General features: G+C 36.5%; 1 protein-coding gene across 1 annotated transcript in view; it reads right to left on the reverse strand.

Moving 5' to 3' along the window:
- Usp32 (ubiquitin specific peptidase 32) overlaps positions 1 to 19,720 on the reverse strand; it is a 117,469-nt gene that overhangs the window by 38,380 nt on the left and 59,369 nt on the right. Inside the window, exons 10-18 of the mRNA XM_051184872.1 lie at positions 19,599 to 19,682; positions 18,957 to 19,018; positions 16,145 to 16,247; positions 11,958 to 12,150; positions 9,655 to 9,830; positions 8,669 to 8,809; positions 6,503 to 6,620; positions 1,681 to 1,835; positions 168 to 249 (exon numbers count right to left, since the gene is read on the reverse strand). Coding sequence (XP_051040829.1) covers positions 168 to 249; positions 1,681 to 1,835; positions 6,503 to 6,620; positions 8,669 to 8,809; positions 9,655 to 9,830; positions 11,958 to 12,150; positions 16,145 to 16,247; positions 18,957 to 19,018; positions 19,599 to 19,682 — 1,114 coding nt within the window. The remainder of the gene's footprint in view (positions 1 to 167; positions 250 to 1,680; positions 1,836 to 6,502; positions 6,621 to 8,668; positions 8,810 to 9,654; positions 9,831 to 11,957; positions 12,151 to 16,144; positions 16,248 to 18,956; positions 19,019 to 19,598; positions 19,683 to 19,720) is intronic.

The following is a 19,720-nucleotide window of genomic DNA, read 5'->3' on the forward strand; positions in this document are numbered from 1 at the left end:
GACAAAACAACAACAACTCCCTCGCCCAAAACAACAAAACAAAACCTACCCCCCAAACCAAAACCACCAAAAAGCCACAACAAAACTAAACACTGCCCCATGAACATCACTACTATCACAACCGCCCCCCCTACCATCTAATATGGGTGTCTATTTCTATTCTGTACCTTCAATTACCAGGTGTTGCTCATCCTGGATTTTCAGATATTCCAATCTATGGTCTTCATCATCCAGAAGAGTCAGGTAGTTCTGTAGAGGAGGAAATGCTTATTTATTTGACTATTAAACTTGAAACAAATACAAAATAAAAATGACAATTACTATTCCTTTGCATTTACATAATTCATTTTATAGATATTTAGTTGTTTAAACCTACAGTTTAGGTGCCAAGATGAAGGAATGATGGTCTGTTCTATCATTTTACAAGTTGCTGAAACAAAACTATATGTAATTTGTGGAGATAGTATAAGGTAAGTTACCACAGACCAAAGAAATCTTCATTTCCTTTACTGTAAAAACTAGGGTATAGAGTGTTAAGTGACTTGCCTCAGTTAGATAATTAACAAGAGGCTGAAGTAGGATTTAACTCATAGCAATGTAAGTTTGTAACCTGCAACTGAACATACCTGTTGCTACCCACATTTTCCTTCTTTGGGCACACAAACTGTACCCTTATTTCTTGAATAATTATGCTTCTCAATGGTAACTGAAGTAGGACATAACAGAGAATGTGCTAAAGAACAGAGAACTGGGGAAAACTATACTTATGACCCAGCTTCAGTGTACAAGCATTACTGAATACACTGAGAACATACAAGTTTTTAATAGCATTGCCTCTGAGGAAGGTGGAAGATAAAGGTCAGAGATGGAAATGAAGAATTTTTACTATGTCCTTTGTATTGTTTGCATTTTTAACATGTATACACAACTTCAAAAGAAATCTAACAAGAAACCTATTAAGGAAAAGAAAAAAGAAAAAAAAAAAAAAAAAAAAAAAAAAAAAAAAAAAAAAAGATTGGGCTAGAGAGAGATAGCTCAGTGGTTAAGACCACCTGTTTTTCCCTGCAAAGGACCAAGGCTCCATTCCCTGCACCCCTTTGTAACTTGAGTTCCAGGGAATCTGACCACTCTTCTGGCTTTCATGGTTACCAGGTATGCGTGTGGTACAAACGTTACATGCAGGTTAAACATAATTAAATAAAAGAAAAAAAAAATAAGACTATAATGCCACATAGCAAGCTTTACAAAATGGTACTGCTCTGCTCATGCTGATCAACTTTCATTATGATCTCAGGTGACAAATGTTTACATGTATGTATAACAACTAAAAAGTCTAAAATTTTCATTGAGACTCCAGCTATGGCTTTTGGCATATCTGTTACAAATATGATGATTTAACTTTTTTTGGTTGATGTTGTTTTGAGACAGAGTTTCTCTGTGTAGCTTTGGCTATCTTAGAACTCACTCTGTAGACCAGGCTGGCCTTGAACTCACAGAGATCTGCCTGCCTCTGCCTTCCAAGTGCTAGGACTAAAGGCATGCACCACAACCTCCCAGCGATTTAAATCTTTTTTTTTTAAACCCAGAGCATAGTATATACTGAGCAAGTGCTCTCCACTGAACTATATCTCCAAGCATGATATAACATCAGACTTTTTATGATTCTGAGATGCTTCTTACCTCACTATTGTACAGCCATAGTCGCATATCTTCCTCTTTGATGCGAAGCCGTTGAGATAGATATTCATGAATTTCCTTGATGGTTTGCATTCTACTAAAACAGCCTGTATAGGCTAACACCCGCTTTAGAGGCGCATTTGGAGAGGGTACATTTCCTATAGTTATAGTAGTTATGATAAGGAAAAAAGGAGACATTAAAAAAATAGACAAACAAACATAAAACACTGGCCTCAGCAATGGTGACGATAGTAATTTAGGAAACAATGATAAAAATAATAATTTTATAAATGAAGAATACTATGAAAAACTTTAATATGGATGGACATGGCGATCTCCGTAAAACAGAACAAGAGTTCATCAGAGTCACCTTCAGCTAAATAAAGGTCAGTCTGAGCTACATAAGACACTGTCTCAAAGAAACCAAAGTGAGGGGCTTCTTGATAAAAATGGCAACCCAAGTATCTTAAAGCCTCAATTATGAAAAGAACAAAAAAGCAGAGTGATCCAATTATTGACAGATTTTGATCCCAAGAATGGGAACATGATGATAAAAAACTGTCATCAGTATATGGCTATTCTCAGTTTGGTCATATTTAATAGCAAGATGAAATAAAATTCTGCTTAAGAATGGGGGGGGGGGGATTCAGCTCAGGAGTAAAATGCTTGTTCAGCATGTGTAAGAGACCTGGGTTTAATGCCCAGAACTGGAAAATAAAATAAAATGAAGACTGAGGATGTTTGAAATAAAACAGAATTTGAATTCCACAGATAGTTAATTGTGTTCTCTTAACCTAGTTCTTAAAACACTTAATTACTAATCCCATCATTCTCTGTCATTAAGTGGCCCAATTCTGTGGTTGCAGTCATACATGGAGAAACTGGTGCAAGTTGTACAATGAAAGACAGTATTTTTCCCCCTCATTTTTTTTGAGACAGGGTTTCTCTGTATAGCTTTAGAGCCCATCCTGAACTCACTCTGTAGACCAGGCTGGCCTTGAACTCACAGAGATCTGTCTGCCTCAGTCTCCAGAGAGCTAGGATTAAAGATATATACCACCATAGCCCCGCCCAGACAGTATTTTTAAATGGAGCGAAGAGGCTTTCCTAACTAACAATTATTCTGTTGAAAAATAGGTGGATATAATTTAGTTTGCCTACCCAATATGGTGACAACACAATGACCTTACGTTTCTGAAGTGCTTATGGTAGAAACAAAAAGACTGGTGATACAACTGTCTTTCGCTGTCTTTCAGGCTCTTAGAAGCTGATCCAAGGATTTTATCATACATACTTATATACTAAGTCTGGGTACACTTAAAACACGAAGCAATAAAATGACAAGGCATTATGGAAATCAAAGACAGGTTGTAAATATGCTAAATACTGGTCAACTACTAAGTAAAAAATTTAGACAAAAGCTGTAGTTTACAATGTTTCTCTCTGCCGATGAGATGTTAGATTCTGTTAAGCAATTCCAAGCAAAAGTAGAAATTAAACATGTCAATATAATGAAAAGCCATTTAAGGAATAATGACTTAACTCTACCCAAGTTTTCACAACTATAGAACAGTTTGCATGATTCTTACTATGAAAGGGGCAATTTTTTTTTAAACTCCTAGTGAACAGTGATAATAACTGAGTATTTGACTAAGAAGCACACAAGAAATATGGCATAACAAAACTCAACTATGATTTTTTTAACATGTAGCAAAGCAAATCCATCCAGTAGCAAGCAAAGAATAACCTTAAAACAAAAGAACAGATTTCTTCAATTATACATCAGAGGATTAGTTTTAAGATTCCAGCAAGAAAGCAGTTTTATAAAATTCAAAATAATCAATGATTGATTTTATAATTAGTAAGGAATACAATTTTAAATTAAGAAACAAATCTGGAGCATCATAACTATCCCATTCTAGGATTTAGAAGCACCGGCAAGCATAATGCCCCAGCCAATCTCCACTGTCCTAAGCCACAAAAAGGGAAACTGAGTTCCAGAGTCCACACAGTTTAGTTCATTAAGCAGGCACTCACATATATGCATAATTTTATGCTTTTTAAAAGAGAACCAGCAAATCAGAAATTTACAGAAGCAGCAAAAATCTAGGATCAGCACAAGAATTATAAACACTTACTAAAAATGCAACAACGTATCTTGCCTCTCATATTATCTTTCAAAGAAATCAAAAAAGACAAGCTATGGGTGCCATGGAAGGTATGCTAACACTCCTATTTACCAGAAAGTTACATCAAACATGTTTCATAGCTGGATGGTGGTGGTGCAGGCCTTTAATTCCAGCACTCACTCGGGAGGCAGAGGCATGTGGATCTCTGTGAGTTCCAGGCCATCGTGGTCTTCTATAGAGTGAATTCCAGGACAGGCTCCAAAGCTACACAGAGAAAGCCTGTTTCAAAAACAAAAACAAAAAGCAAACAAACAAAAATAATGTCTCATAAAGATTCTACTTTATTGTTCCTTGATTTTGATGGTTTCCCCAAGTTTGGCTAGAGAGTGAACACGTTTTGTTCTAACTGTTGCAAAACAGTATGTGAAAGCAACTATCTGAATGAATGTAGCCTTCAAAAAAAGATTTATTTATTTTTAAAAAATAAGCTGGGCGCTGGGGGCACATACCTTTCACCCCACATTTAGGAGGCAAAGGCAGGTGGATCTCTGTGAGTACAAAGAGAAACCCTGACTCGAATTTTTTTTTTTAATTTTTATTTTTATGTGCATTGGTGTTCTTACCATCAAGTATGCCCGTGTAAGGGTTTCAGATCCTCTGGAACTAGAGTCATAGACAGTTGTGAGTGCCATGTGGGTGCTGGGAATTAAACCCAGGTACTTTAGAAGAGCATCAAATGCTCTTAATCATTGAGCCATCATTCCTGCATAGATTTATTCACTTTTATTTTATGTGTACAAGTGTTTTGCCTATATGTATACATATGTACATGTGTGCCTGGTACCTGCATTAGTTAGAATTGATGTCAGATCCATCAGAACTGGCATTAAGGATGATTGTGAAGAACCATGTGGTACTAGGAACTAATCTGAGTCCTCTGCATGACCAACAAGTGATTTTAACCATACACCCATTTCTCCAGCCCTCTTGTTCAAATTCAAAGGAGAGTTAGTACTTATACAGGGGTGGTAGTCTAATTTTACAGACAGTCGAAACATTCTAACAACTTAAACACTGCCCAAAACTGTGAATTAATGAATTCACATTCATTAAAGGAGTGGTGGCACACTCCTTTAATCCCAGCACTCAGGAGGAGGAGGCAGGCAGATATCTGCGAGTTTGAGGCCAGCCTGGTCTACAAAGGGAGTTCCATGACAGCCTCCAAGGTTACTGAGAAACCCTGTTTCGAAAAACCAAAACAAACAAACAAAAACTATTTTATGTTTATTAGTATGTGCCATGTGTATGCAAGGATATCAAGTGTGCATATAAAAGTCAGAGAACCATTTGTAGAAGTCAGTTCTCTCCTTTCACCATGTGAGTCTGGGGATCAAACTCCGGTTGTCAGGGTTGGTGGCATGTAACCTGTGTAGCCATCTAGCCAGCTCAAATTTAATTCTTCTCTTTTTCACTTTCTCTTCTTTTCATTTTTTGAGACAGGGTTTCTCTGTGTAGCCCTACCTGTCCTGGAAGTAGCTCTATAGACCAGGCTGGTCTCTAACTCATAGAGATCCAACTGCCTCTGCCTCCCAAGTGCTGAGATTAAAGGCGTGTGCCACCATCAACTGGCTTCCCTTTGTTTTTTCTTTTTTTTTTTTTTCAATTGAAGAATAATTTCAAATATTTGCAAAGGAAAAATACATAGTACCTTCCAACAATAAAATTTAACTTTAGCTTGGAATCAAAGGAGAACCTTATTTATGGTATGTAATAAAAAACATTCCATCCATCCATCCATCCATCCATCCATAGATTATGTCTCACTATGTGGCTTTAGGTGGCCTGGAAACTGCTATGTAGACCAGAATGGCCTTGAATGACTTCTGCCTCTGTTTCTGGAGCAGTGGGATTAACGGTGTGTACTATCAGATCTGGCTAAGGACGTACGAGAGTGAGTGAGTGAGTGAGTGAGTGTGTGTGTGTGTGTGTTTATGTGTAAGACTTTGAGGGATACCTTGGCATTTTTCAAAGCCACAATATTAGGCTAGGGATGTGACTAAGTGATAGAACAGGGCCTTGGACTTAACATCTACCTCCACTACCAAAAAAGAAAACAACAACAAAAAACATAAACAAACAAAACAACCAAACCACAACACAGCTCTCTCAAAAATCAAAGCAAATGTATAATTTTCATTTTTAAATACACCAATTTGCTGTGTATTATGTCTCTTACAAAATGTTCTTAGCTAGTAAGAAATGTTTGTCATTTTGTTAAAACAAAACTAGCTCAGAAGGGATTAATTACATCAATAAATTTAAGTAAGGCTGAAAAGATCAGTCAGTAATTGGTTAACTGCAGCTTAGGTATAATGACAATTTACAATGGTGTAACTCTTAAAAAAAAGTATGCGAAATTTATTCTATTTGCTATTTTTACAAGCTTATAAACTAAAAAGGAAAATACTCCCTTTTCTTTGCCCGTCCCCATCTAATCTTGTGCATGACCACAGATCTAAGCTCACAAATGATTTACTGATTCTATATGAAAGCAAATAGCATATATTAGCACAGTGGCACCAGACTCTGAGCAATGTGATTTTCCATTTATTTTTAAGAAAATACACGGCATTCTTGCTGCATTCTTAAGTTACCTCTAGGCAAGTGCTGAGGAAACATTCTTAGGCTCATCATACCCATATTCACCCAGATGTTAGATTGCTGTGTCCTTGTGGCAGGCTGCTGTCGAAGGAAGAGTAGATACCGAGGAAATAATTCTAGTTCTGGAGTGTCCGTCTTGCTATTCTTGATTACCTATTTTTGTGAAAAATAAGAAAGTAGTGAGGACTCAAGTGGGTGGTGGCGGCAGACACCTTTCATCCCAGTACTCAGGAGGCAGAGGCAGGTGGGTCTCTATGAGTTTGAGGCCGGCCTGGCCTACAAAGCTTCACAGAGAAACCCTGTCTCAAAAAACACAAAAACAGAAAATAAAAAACCATAGTGATGACTCTAAAAGAAAGAAAACCCTTTTAGTCAAATTTCAGGTTCTATTAAAAAGTTTTATAGATTTACTTATCTCATGTATGAGTGTTTTGCTTGCTTGTATGTATGTGTACCACATGTGTGCCTAGTGTCTGCAGGGGCCATAAGAGGACAACAGATTCCCTAGAATTGGAGATACAGATGATTGTTAGCTGCCATGTGGGTACAAGGAACCAAACCCAAATCCTGGTCTTCTGAAAGAGCAGCAGGTGCTCTTAAACTCAACCAATTCTTCAGCCCCTCTTGGTGCTGAACTCAAAAAACAAACAATACAAAACAAAACATTTTAAGCTGGGTATGGTGGTGCATGCCTTTTATCTCCGCATTCAGGAAACTGAGGCAGGTGTATCTCTGTGAATAGAGGTCAGCCTGGTATACATAGGGAGTTCCAGGCCAGGCAGAACTATGTAAAAAGTCCCTGTCTTACTCTCCACCAACAGATCATTTTATCATTTTATGTGTATGGGTGTTTTACCTGCATGTATATCTGTGCACCACATGAGTACTGTGCCCTTAAAGACCCAAAGAGGGGGAGCTGGAGTTTCAACTGGTTGAATCATGTGTGTATTTGGAATCAAACCCAGGTCCTTTAGAAGAGAAGCTAGTGTTCTTAACCACTAAGCAGTCACTCCAGCCCCAAATGTGTATGGGCTTTTTGTCTGCATAAATGTATATAAATATCACATGTGTACCTGGTGCCCACAAAGGCCAGAAGAGGTTGTCAGATCCCCTGGAACTGTAGTGTCAGATAGATGTCAGCCACCATGTGGGTGCTCGGAAGCAAACCCAAGATCTTTTGCAAGATCAGCCAGTGTTCTAACCACTGAGAAAACTCTCTAGATCTTAACCTAAAGTACTCTTCTTAAAGACAGTGTTCCTCTATATAGCAGGCTACCCCAAAACCTAAGGCCCTTAAGTACTGGTATTATAGTCATATGTCATCATGCTAAGTTCTGATATTAATTTTAAAATGTTCAATAAGTTCACTACTTGTATTTTAGATTTGAATATGCTCAAGTTTCTGTTCATAAATTAATCTTTCAAAATAAGAATCTTTGGACATTTCCATCCTATCTTTGATTTAAAAACAAAGAGTCAAAAAACATAACAAAAAACCCCTCCAAATCTCAGATGTCAGTGTAGCTTCCAACCCTCAAAGCACCTCTTCAAAACATACTGACCACTACAAAAAATCCCAATTGCTCAAGAAAGCATCATCTATGATATATCAACAATACAGCTGCCTAAACAAGACCCAACTAAGGACAAAACCTAAACATGCTAACATGGAAGGGGAAATACTCAAGCAGCCCCATCCCTAGACAAATAAACTATAGGTAAGAGGCCCCTAACTAGTTAAGTGGTCAGTCTTGAAATCATGTACATGCAACACTGAATGGACTCAGTAGGTCATATATATTTGTATGTATGAACGCACACCTATGCACATGCACCTGAATGTCTGTAAATGATTGGGGAGGAAGAGGCCAGGAGTTTGGGGTGGAGTGGGGGTGGTGGGAGAAGTTGGAAGAAGGAAAAGGAATGGAGGGAAATAATATAAGTGCATTTTAATATCTTTTCAAAACCTTAAATATTACCTAAATACTAACTGAATAAATAAAATGGAAAAAAAAAACCTTATAGTTATTTTTTAACTAATATGAACAGTTTTCAAGTATTGTGCTACCATAAAGTAAGGACTAAATTGTTACTAGGAAAATAAAGAAAAGTAAGTATTAACCTCTGATGTTCTTGGCGCGCACATGCATGCGCTCTCTCTCTGACTACTCCTTATATAAGGCACTATTAGCTATACTTACTGGTCGTGGGAGGGCCAGGTTTGCTCCATACCAATGATAAAGTGCTCTCCATACAGGTTCTGGGACCATTTCATAATCTCTTCCGTGCATTAGCTGTGGAGTTCGTTTTAATCGTCCTCCTTCTAGTGTTAATGATGTAGCCTTAGAAAGAATGAAATTTTCAGTACTGATTTTTAATTTTATAGTCTCTGGCACATCAAAAAAATCTAGACATAGAACAAATTCATGTTACTTCCAAGTTTTATATTGCTGGAAATTAATGTTTTTCCTTTTTGATTTTTGATGGACCCTGTACTATATGCAAGTTAACTGTCATTGAGCTACATCCCCAATCCAGAAAATGGAATTTTGCCAAAGATTTCTAGGTTTTACTTTCCAATGAACTGATGGGAGATGTCATTCTGTAAATATGTTTCTTATTGGTTAATGAATAAAGCCCTGTTGGCCAATAGGAAAGCAAGATAAGCAGGACTAGGAGACAAGGAGGATTCTGGGAGATGTAGTAGAGAGGAGTCAAGATGTAGGACGTGGGAGAAGAGGTCCGGAGCCTCTCTCGGGTAAGATAAGACCATGTGGAGACACTTAGATTGATAGAAATGAGTTAATATTTAAGGCAGAGCTAGCCAATAAGAAGCTCTAGCCATTGGGCAACAGCTTTATTCATTAACCAATAAGAGAAACATATTCATAGAATGACATTTCCCATCAATGAACTATTTAAAAGAAAGGGAATTCCAGAGTAGTTAGGGAGGCACATGCATTTAGTGCCTGCACTTAGGAGGCAGGGGCAGGTGGATGCTCTTAAGTTCCAGGTCAGCCAGGGAGATATAGCACATTTTCTCTCACAGAGATGTACCATGATATGGCATCATGCCTACAACAGGCTGAGTTAAATAAACTACAATGCTCTCCTTTGTGCTAAAACCTCTGAAATTTAATGGCTACATGGAAGAGAACAATTTTAAAGTCTGATATCAAACACCTACCTTTACTGGTTCTTGAGTTACTAGTGGCTGATTATCAATAGCTCCTGGCTTCTGAGTAGTCAGGTGCAAAAGTATATTCCCATTGGCTCCTAACAAACACTGGTTGTTATTGTCCGAAGTATTATGTTGCCTTGCAAAGCACATATCTGCCCCTGGTGTGCCAGAATACAAAAAGCCTATCAAGAAACAAAATAAACAAAACATTAATGACAGAGTTTCTTATTTTTAGTGTTTTTTTATTTGTTTGTTGTTGTTGTTTTTTGACACTGGGTTTCACTGTGTTAACAGCCTTAGCTGTCCTAGAACTAGCTTTGTAGATTGTAGATCAGGAAGGTCTCAAACTCACAGAGATCTGCTTGCCTGTTCATCCCAAGCACTGGGATTAAATGCCATATGCCACCACTGCCCACTGAAGTGTATTTTTAGTTTTTTGTCCCCCCCCCCCACAGTAAATGACTGTACTTTCTTTTTTATTCTCTCTTTCCTTCCATTTATTTATTTATTTATTTGTTTGTTTGTTTGTTTATTTATTTATTTATTTTTAGAGACAGGGTTTCTCTGTGTAACAACTCTGACTGTCCTGAAACTCACTCTGCAGACCAGGCTGACCTCTAACTCAGAGATCTGCCTGCCTCTGCCTCCTATGTGCTGGGATTAAAGGCATGTGCCACCACCTCCCCGCTATAATCTTTATAATTAAAAAAAATAAGAGAGAAAAATTACTAATAATGACGGAGTTTAAATCTGATAGTATTTTAAAATATCAACTGCTTTGTAAACTTCTATTTGTGGTATTACTCATCCTGTGGGTAATAATGCTATATAGTAGAATACAAATCTGACAGAAACGTTGGCAGAGTTAAAAACAAATCTCTTTTTTTTTGGGGGGGAGTGGGAGTCTAAGTCTATTATTCATAGTAGAAAATGAAGTTAGCACATCAGATACCCTGTACTGAAACGGAGAAGGAAAGAGAAGAGGAGAAAATACAAGAATAAAATGTTGTGTTAAAGCAGATCACAATACTTCTAGGGCTGCTAAATAATCTCTAGTATCAGATAGGAAAGAGAAATAGATTCTACACAGAATGAAGGAAAAATGCTTGTCAGTTTGTTTACTATTCCTGCAGAAAAAGGGAGAAAATGTCAGAAGCAAAAATAACGTTTGAGGATTTTGCTATTTTATCAGCAATTAAGAGGGATCATTCTCAAGTTGAATTATAGTAGTAGCAAAGTATCTTCCTTATAAGTATAGATCCATTAAGTTTCAGATAAGTACAAAGGACAGAAGGGAATTATTATTATTAATACATAATATTTAACAAAATAAATTCCAAAATTCTAGACTGAGGTGTTGAGACAATCTGATATGAGGACTCTAATTCAATGAAGGCACACATTTATGATTAAAGAGTTCTGGAGATGGATAATTTTATTTTCTTAAAAATCTGTTTTCACTAGACTAAATTTATTGGCAAAATAGATTAAATAGCAGTATGGATTGGTTAATGAAAAGTGAAAAGACTTTAATATCGAGAGATTATGAGTTTACTTAAAAACCTATAATACATTCAAGAATTTTATAATTGATCATTTCATTAAAAATGTGTTTCTTTGAAAGGAAGTCTGATTCCAATACTATAACCACAAAAGTAGAAGTAGCTAAGAATAATCATGAGTGTGGTGTGGTAGTATATGCCTGCAATCCCAGTTCTTAGGCAGCAAAGGTAAGAGTTTCAGAAGTTCAGGGTCCTCCTCAGCTATTAAGCAAGTTCAAGGCTAGTCTAGGTTACATGAGAACCTGTGTCAAAAACATCACCAGGGGCTGGAAAGATTACACAGAGAAACCCTGTCTCAAAAAACAAAAACACCAAACAAAAACACCAAACAAAAAAAAAAAAAAATCAAACAAAACAAAACAAAAAAACCCAAACAAAAAATACTATCTGGTCTTCCAGAAGTTCTAAGTTCAATTCCCAGCAACCACATGATGGCTCATAACAATCTATAATGAGATCTGGTGCTCTCTTCTGGTCTGCAGGAATACATGCAGACAGAACACTATATACATGATAAATAAATCTTTAAAGAAAAAAAAAAAAAAAAAGCCAGGTGGTGGTGGGTACACTCTTGTACTCAGAAGGCAAAGGCAGGTAGATATCTGAGTTTGACGTCATCCTAGTCTACAGAGACAGTTCCAGGACAGGATCCAAAAAGTGTCACAGAGAAACCCTGTCTCGAAAACAAAAACAAAAAAAGCAAACAAAAACCATTACTAAGTCCTATGGGAGCCAAATTATATTTACCGCTGCCAGTAGACTCTGAGGCTTCAGATGCAGAAGAAATGTTGTCTGAGTATTTCTCTTCTGTAGTATTCACATAACTGAGGCTGTTACTGATTCTATCTTCTCCCTGCTCCATAGGATGTACTGCAGCTCCAAATGAAAATTTTCCCCCATTTAGAACAGATGATGGCTCAATCACTACAGGGTTGGTATCCTAAAATCATAGAGAAGAGGTCAAATTCAACAATCTGACAACTATGTAGCTTTTAAAGAATTTTTCTTAGCTTCTATTGTATTTTATATACATGGGTGTTTTGCCTATATATGTCTGTGTTCCATGTGTGTGCCTGGTACTCTCAGAGGCCAGAAGAAGGTGTTAAGTCCCCTGAAACTGGAGTTACAGATGGTTGTAAACTGCCATGTGGACCCTGGGAATTGAACCTGGGTTCTCTGGTAGAGCCATTACAGCTCTTAACCACTTAACCATATTTCTAACCCCTCAAGAAATTAGTTATCACTGTGAATTGCTGAAGTCATTTACTATACAATTAAATTTTACTTCCTTAAGGGAAGAATGAGTATATGTATACATAGACACACAATGTCTATAATATATTCATATAATACAATATACTCATCAATACACTGGGAAAGAAAAGAATGTACCACAATGGTCTGAAAGGCCAGAGATGCCAGCTCTGATTATTACATAATGCAAAACAGTCAAAATCAAAGGAAAAAAATAGTTCATGATAAAAAACAAATTTAAGGAATTTATGTTCACCAAGTTAACACTACAGAAGGAATAAATACTTCAGTCTGAAAAGAAGGTTTACCACACCAAATGAACAAAATGAATAATCCCAGTAAAATAAAAAGATGTCTAAGAAAACTACCACCACAAAATATACAAACATTGTTAAACAATAATTCTCAATATCAACTGCCTCAATTAAAAAAAAGAAAAAAAAAAAAAAAAAAAAGGACAAACATATCTCACCATTGAGGACAGATACTATCATAGGGTAAAAAGGTTGGAAAAGGTTTTCCAGGCAAATGGAACTAAGAAACAAGTAGGCATAGCTATTTTAGTATCTGATAAAATAGACTTTAAAACTAGTTAGAAGAGATGAGGAAACACATTGCATACCCATTTAAAGAAAAATTAACCAAGAGGATATTTACAATGCATTTATACACAAACACAAGATGCTTTTATATCTAAATATCACACATTGAGCTTAACACAGTGATAGTGGTTGACTTAAATGCCTCACTCTCTTCAAAAGATAGGTCATCCAGACAAAAAAATGAACAGAAACTCTGGAATTAAATAATATCGTAAGTCAAATGGACCTAACAAATATCTACAAAATACTCTACTCAAATACTAAACATTATACTTTCTTCTCAGCACCCCAAGAAACTTTCCAAAATCAACCACATAGTAGAACATGAAGCAAGTCTCAGCAAACACAGAAAAACTAAAATAACATCCTGCATCCTACCTGACCTCCACAAATTAAAGGTGGATATCAACAGCAATACAAATAACAGAAAATACACAAAAATCATGAATCTAAACACACTACTGAATGAAAACTGGGTCAACATAGAAAGCAAGAAAGAAATATAAAAACTTCTTAGAATCAGTATGATAACACAACATATGAAAATCTGTGAGACAAAAATGAAGGCAGTTCTAAGAAGAAATTTTATAGTACTAAAAACCAACATCAAAAAACTTGAGAGATCACATATTAATAACTTAGTGACACAAAAGTGGAAAGTGACAGGGGCATGCTGACTTCTGGCTCTTCACCCCATTTATATCTATAATTTTACAGCACACACAGCCAGTAAGACAGAGTTCTAGGCCAGCTTTGTCTATGATTCTGGCTCAAGAAAAATGTATAAAAATGTATATAAACCAGGCAGTGGTGGTGCATACCTTTAATCCCAGCACGAGGGAGGCAGCAGCAGGCAGAGCTCTGTTTGAGGTTAGCCTGGTCTACAGAGCAAGTTCCAGGACAGCCAGGGGCTACACAGAGAAACCCCGTCTCTAAAAAACCATAAAAAATTATATATATCACAAAGATGGGGCACAGATGGCTCAGTGGTTAGGAGTATTTGCTGCTCTTTCAGGATTCATGTTCAGTTCCCAGCACTCACATGGCAGCTCACAACCAACTTTAATTGTCCAGTTCCAGGGAATCTGATGCCTATTCAGACCCTCTTGGGAACAAGTATGCATAATGGTACATAGACATACACATAAACTTAATATATATGCATATATGTGTGTATGTATATATACAATTATGTGTGTGTACATACATACATACACACATACATACATACATACCATACTTACATATATATCTTTTTGAATGAAGAAAGCAAATACCCTCTGTATTTAGAGCCCAACATTTAGCAAAAATTGCAGTTATTTTTTGGATGTGTTTAATTTTTTTTCTGAGATACTATCTTACTATGTAGCCCACTTTGGGATCTCATATGCCATTTTATTTGGTATTTTATTCCTTATGACTGGAAAATTATCTGTACATGTAGAAGATGAGTTGAGACATTATTTTTTACAGAGCAAAGACAAGAAAGTAGTAAATAATAATCAGTGTCTAAGCAAAACATCAATTAAGCTATGACTTGGTGTTCATCTTCCTGCTTTTGCCTCCTTTATGCACAAAAGGTTTCTGGCAGGCATGAACAAAAGCAGGCTTACTTAATCTTGTCAGTATACTTTATAAGGGGTGTGCTTAAGCGCTCTATCATGCTCCTATTGAAAATTAAAAGTAACATATTTAAGAAAAAAGTATGTTATTCTTTGAAGCTACATTTAGTAAGATATTAGTACCTTTTCATACTAAGGCCAAACTACGAATATAAAGATCAAAAAGTGTTTCAAAATAAAGACTGATGCTTTAGCCTTAAGATTCCCATTTGTCTACTATATTCAGCGTTATCTGCCAACAGATCCCTGAAGTCTGCATACTTTTACTCCCTGAGAGACACTACAGTCCGTATTTGCCGTTAATATGCTTTATATTGGAAAACAAATGGGCTGGGAATGTAGCCAAATGGTAGTGTGCTTGTCTACTATGTGTTAGGCATTAAAGTTCAACCTTCAGAACAGTAAACTGAACTTATAAGAAAGATCCACTTGCAGGGGCTATAAGAGTGACCTTTATGCCCAGCTGAAATGAAGTTTCTTGAGTAAAATATTAATACTCCTTATTAATTTCCTCTAATTTTTGTAAGGAGTAAGGTTTTTCCTCCGGCCGCCATGCCAGCCCCAATTAACGCACAGAGACTCTGTATTTGATATAATGCTGCTGGCCAGGTACTATCCAGGTACTTTTGGCTAGCTCTGTTTTATGTATTAACCCATTTCTGTTAATATATGTATTTCCATGTGGCCTCCTCTTACCCTCAGAGAGCGGGCTGACGTCCAGCTCTCTCCAGACTCTCTTTCTTGACCCCTCCTTACTACTTGCTCTTTCCTCCTTGACTCCTAGTCCCTCCTATCTTCCTTTCCTATTGGCCAACAGTGCTTTATTCATTAACCAGTATGAGAAACATATATACAGAATGACATCTCCTATCAAATTTTTATTTTGCTTTTTGGAGATGAGGTTTCTCCATGTAGTTCTAGCTGTCCTGGAACTCGCTGTGTAGAACAGGTTGACCTAGAACTCACAGAGATCCACTTGCCTTTGTCTCCCAAGTACTGGGATTAAAGCTGTGGGACACCACAACCCAGCCTCTCTCTCATTTTTTTTTTTTTAATGTAAAAGGCAAAGGACAATGCAAATAATATAATTGACAACACATATTTCAAAAACCAGTTGCTATACTGGATCCCAGGACTACACTGAACAAGATATCCAAGTTTCTTTTTCTCTCAGCAACAATTTACCCAGCAATGAATTTACCCTCTTCCTCATAGAAATATGAGAACTAAATGGCATCTACAGTGTGTAACATAAATAGGCACTACCTTTTTCATAGGGTTAGTGACAAGGGAAGAAATTTGTACAGAAGTGCATACATACATTGAGCCTGCCCCATACCAATCTTCATAAATCTTGGTCCAAGTCAGCACATTATGTTACAAGGTAGTTCCACAGTCTGATATAGTTAAAAATCTTGCTATAAAATGTATATATATATACAGGAATTTAACTCACGTATTTGACATATTCTTTCCATTGTTGCCACCACTGCATGGAGATGATAAACCAATTGTGTCCTGGCTGCAGACCATACCTGCTTTCTCGTTCTAACCATCCTCTGCACATACAAAAGAAATTTTGTGAAACTGAAGGCAAGACTGCAATTTATCACTAGAATTACTTTCTATTTCATCAGAAATTTCAAAACAGAAAAACATGAAGCAGAAACATATACTCAGCAGAGACTGCCACTACTTCAATTAATGCAGTAGAACAGTGTTCTACTAGAAAGTCAATTTCAATAGTCACAAGCTATTGTGAAATACCACTCACAAACAGTTTAGGGGCTGGAAAGACAGCTCAGTGGGTAAAGTGCTTAACACACAAGCTTAACAAACAAGTACAAGGACCTGACCGGATCTCCAGCACTATGTAAAAGCCAGGTATAGTAGTGCACACCTAAAATCCAAGCACCAAGCTTGTAAGAAGGTAGATTCCTGGAGCTTGTTGGCCTGCAGTTCAGCCAATGGGTAACTGTGATGATTTGAATGAGCATGGCTCTCAAGGGCTCAAGTTTGACTGTTTGGTCCTTGGTTAAAAGAATTATTTGGAAAGGATTAGGAGTGGCTTTGTTGGAGGTGTGTTAATGAGAGTGGCCTTTGAGATTTGAAAAGCCTTCACTATACATAGTTTTTTTCCCTTTCTTTACTTGTTGCAGCTACTGTTCAAGCACCATGACTGCCTGCTGCCAAAGCTCCTTGACAAGGTGATCATGAACTAACCCTATGAAACTGTAAAAATTTCTTCCATAAGTTGCCTTAGTCATGGTGTTTTGTCATGGCAATAGAATAATAACTCAAACAGTGAGTCCTGTAACTGCCACACATGGCCCATCACATTTCCCTCTTCACAAAAACAAAGATGTAGCAAAAATTTAGTTTGAAAAATACCATAATAAAACTTAAGCATTTCTATGTTTAGTAAAATAAATTTAAAAATAACAAAAATATAAAACTATCCTGGTGGGTAAGAACTAGAATTTCATTGCAGTTTTGATTTTACACACTTAATATATAATTATATTGTTCATGTTTCTATGTGCCTGAAGACCATCTGAGTATCTCTAATGGAAAGCATGTCCACTGATGCAGTGAAAACATTATGTAACAATTTGTAGTTCTCTTTTTTTAGTTACATCTCACAGAGATAAATATTATATGACTAACATGCAAAATGAAAATAAACATCAAGCTCAATAACTGAAGGCACATCAACAAGTTTTATTATGACCTATTAGGTAATTTGGAAAATAAAACTATATTGATTAAAGTAATAAAAAGCACTTGTTACATACAGTTTTTATGTTTTGCTTGTTTTTGTTTTTTTTGAGACAAAATTTCTCTGTGTAATCTTAGCCATGCAAGAACTTGATTTGTAGACCAGGCTGCCCTGTCCTCTGCCTCCTGGTGCTGGGATTAAAGGCATGTACCACTACAGCCTGGCTGCATATAGTTCTTTAAATAAAGCTTCAAATTGCTATTAGATGTAAAATCCAGCCACAAGGATTCTTGTTATAATTGATGGTAACATGGATTATCTTACATTTTAAAAAATATACTTGAGGACATTAAACTACTCTAAGACAATTGAGATAAGTTACCAGGCTCATTTCCTACCCCACCCATCAGAAATTTTTAAAACTTCCATTATTGTGTGTGTCTGAGTGAGCATGCGTGTGTATGTGTGTATCTGTGAGTGCACACACACCACTGCATGTAGATAGAAACCAGAGGGCAACCTAATGGAATCAGTTTTCTCCTTTGGCCTTCAAGTAGGTTCCAGGCACAGAACCCAGACACAGAACCCTAGTGATAATGGTCAAGGGTACAGCTGTATGCAGATGTCACTGCCTCATACAGTAACCAGTTATCTTTTTGTTGTTGAGTAATAGCGGCTCTTCATCCATTCTGGTTATTAAAGACTTACGGGAGATATAGTTTGTTAATATTGCCTTTTGTTTTTTTTTTAAACTGTTAGGAGAACTAAGTTACTCTGTAAGAGAATGTTTCTGGAGTCACATGTAAAAATCAGATGCAAAATCCAAATTAATTTCTTTTTCTTTCCCACTTTCTCTTTATCTCCTCCACTAACCCTGCTTAAATCATTTTAAAGAGAGAGTTTGATTGGATACAAAATTCTTAGTTTTTTCCCTACCATTCTTAATTCTGAATTCCATGCTTTTTGATGGAAAAGTTGAGTACTCTTAGTAAGGTTCTCCCATTAGGACAAGTTGCTTTTTTCTTGCTGCTCTGAAAATTCTTTCAGAAATTACATTAGATTATAAATTTTCTACCACTGAGTGATATCCCAAGCCCCAGTACAATTTTAAAGTTAAACATAATTTGACTTTTAATCTAGTTCTGTAGCTAGGAAGGATCGCTCAATCAATCAATCAATCAATCAATCAATCAATCAATCAATCAAGTTTTTCTCAGTCAGTCAGTCAGTCAGTCAGTCAGTCTCTATCTATCTATCTATCTATCTATCTATCTATCTATCTATCTATCTATCTATCTATCTATCTAGTTTTTCTCAGTGTAGCAGCCCTGGCTGTCCTGGAATTTGCTTTGTAGTCCAGGCTAGCCTCAAAAGCAGAGATCCACCTGCTTCTGCCTTCTGAAAGCTGGAATTAAAGGTGTGGGCCATCACTCAGGCCTCTACATGTAATTTTTAAAAACAGCTTTACTGTAATAATTAAAGCAAGACAAACTGGCCCTTGTAACTAATGTACTATGTAATAAAAAATACACAGTAACTACAAATTTACCTAATAATTTGTCCTTCTTCTTCTGGAGTAGCTGGTCTTAACCCCAGAACTATGTGGCATACCTAGAGAAAAAGGAAAAGGATATTCAAATTTTACTACTGGTGCTAATAATTAGGCTGAATGATATTTGATGTTATTTACATGAAACCTATTTTTAAATAGGAACTGAATTAACAATGGTTTAACTGGTTTATTATTACCTGAAGAAATTAACTTAGTCATGTAGATTTTAATTTTTTTTTTTTTTAAAAAATAGAGACTACCTTCCAAAGCTCCAATAGCAGAATAGTGTATGTTTTAGTTCTATAACAATTAGGCATTAGCTTCAAGAAGAGACCAACTTCCACTTATTCACATAGCTGTGTTGCATGCAATTTATCCTTCATTGAAAATGGAAAATCATAAGAAATATAAACATTCTAATTTTAAGTCATTGTGACTTTTATAGGTGTTTTAACAGGGAAAAGATTATAAAAAAGAAACAAAAGTAATCACTATTAGATTCAAGATAAAATAGTTATGCTTTTCTGTAAGACACTGTTTTTTGGCCTGGATGTGCTAACACAGGCACACTGACAGAAGACACAGAATTACTGGTACCATCACCCTTCTCCCCATATCTGTCATTGGCCTTAAACATACCTGGAAGAGGAGATTCAAAAACTCATTGGCAAGAACATTTTTCACACTCCAGATCTGATAGTCTTCCAGAGTAAGATGGCCCATCTGAAAGAGAGATCTCCTGTCAATAAATGTCATTTATT

The sequence above is a fragment of the Phodopus roborovskii genome, unplaced genomic scaffold (genome assembly GCF_943737965.1).
Source record: "Phodopus roborovskii unplaced genomic scaffold, PHOROB, whole genome shotgun sequence".
Lineage (NCBI taxonomy): Eukaryota > Metazoa > Chordata > Mammalia > Rodentia > Cricetidae > Phodopus > Phodopus roborovskii.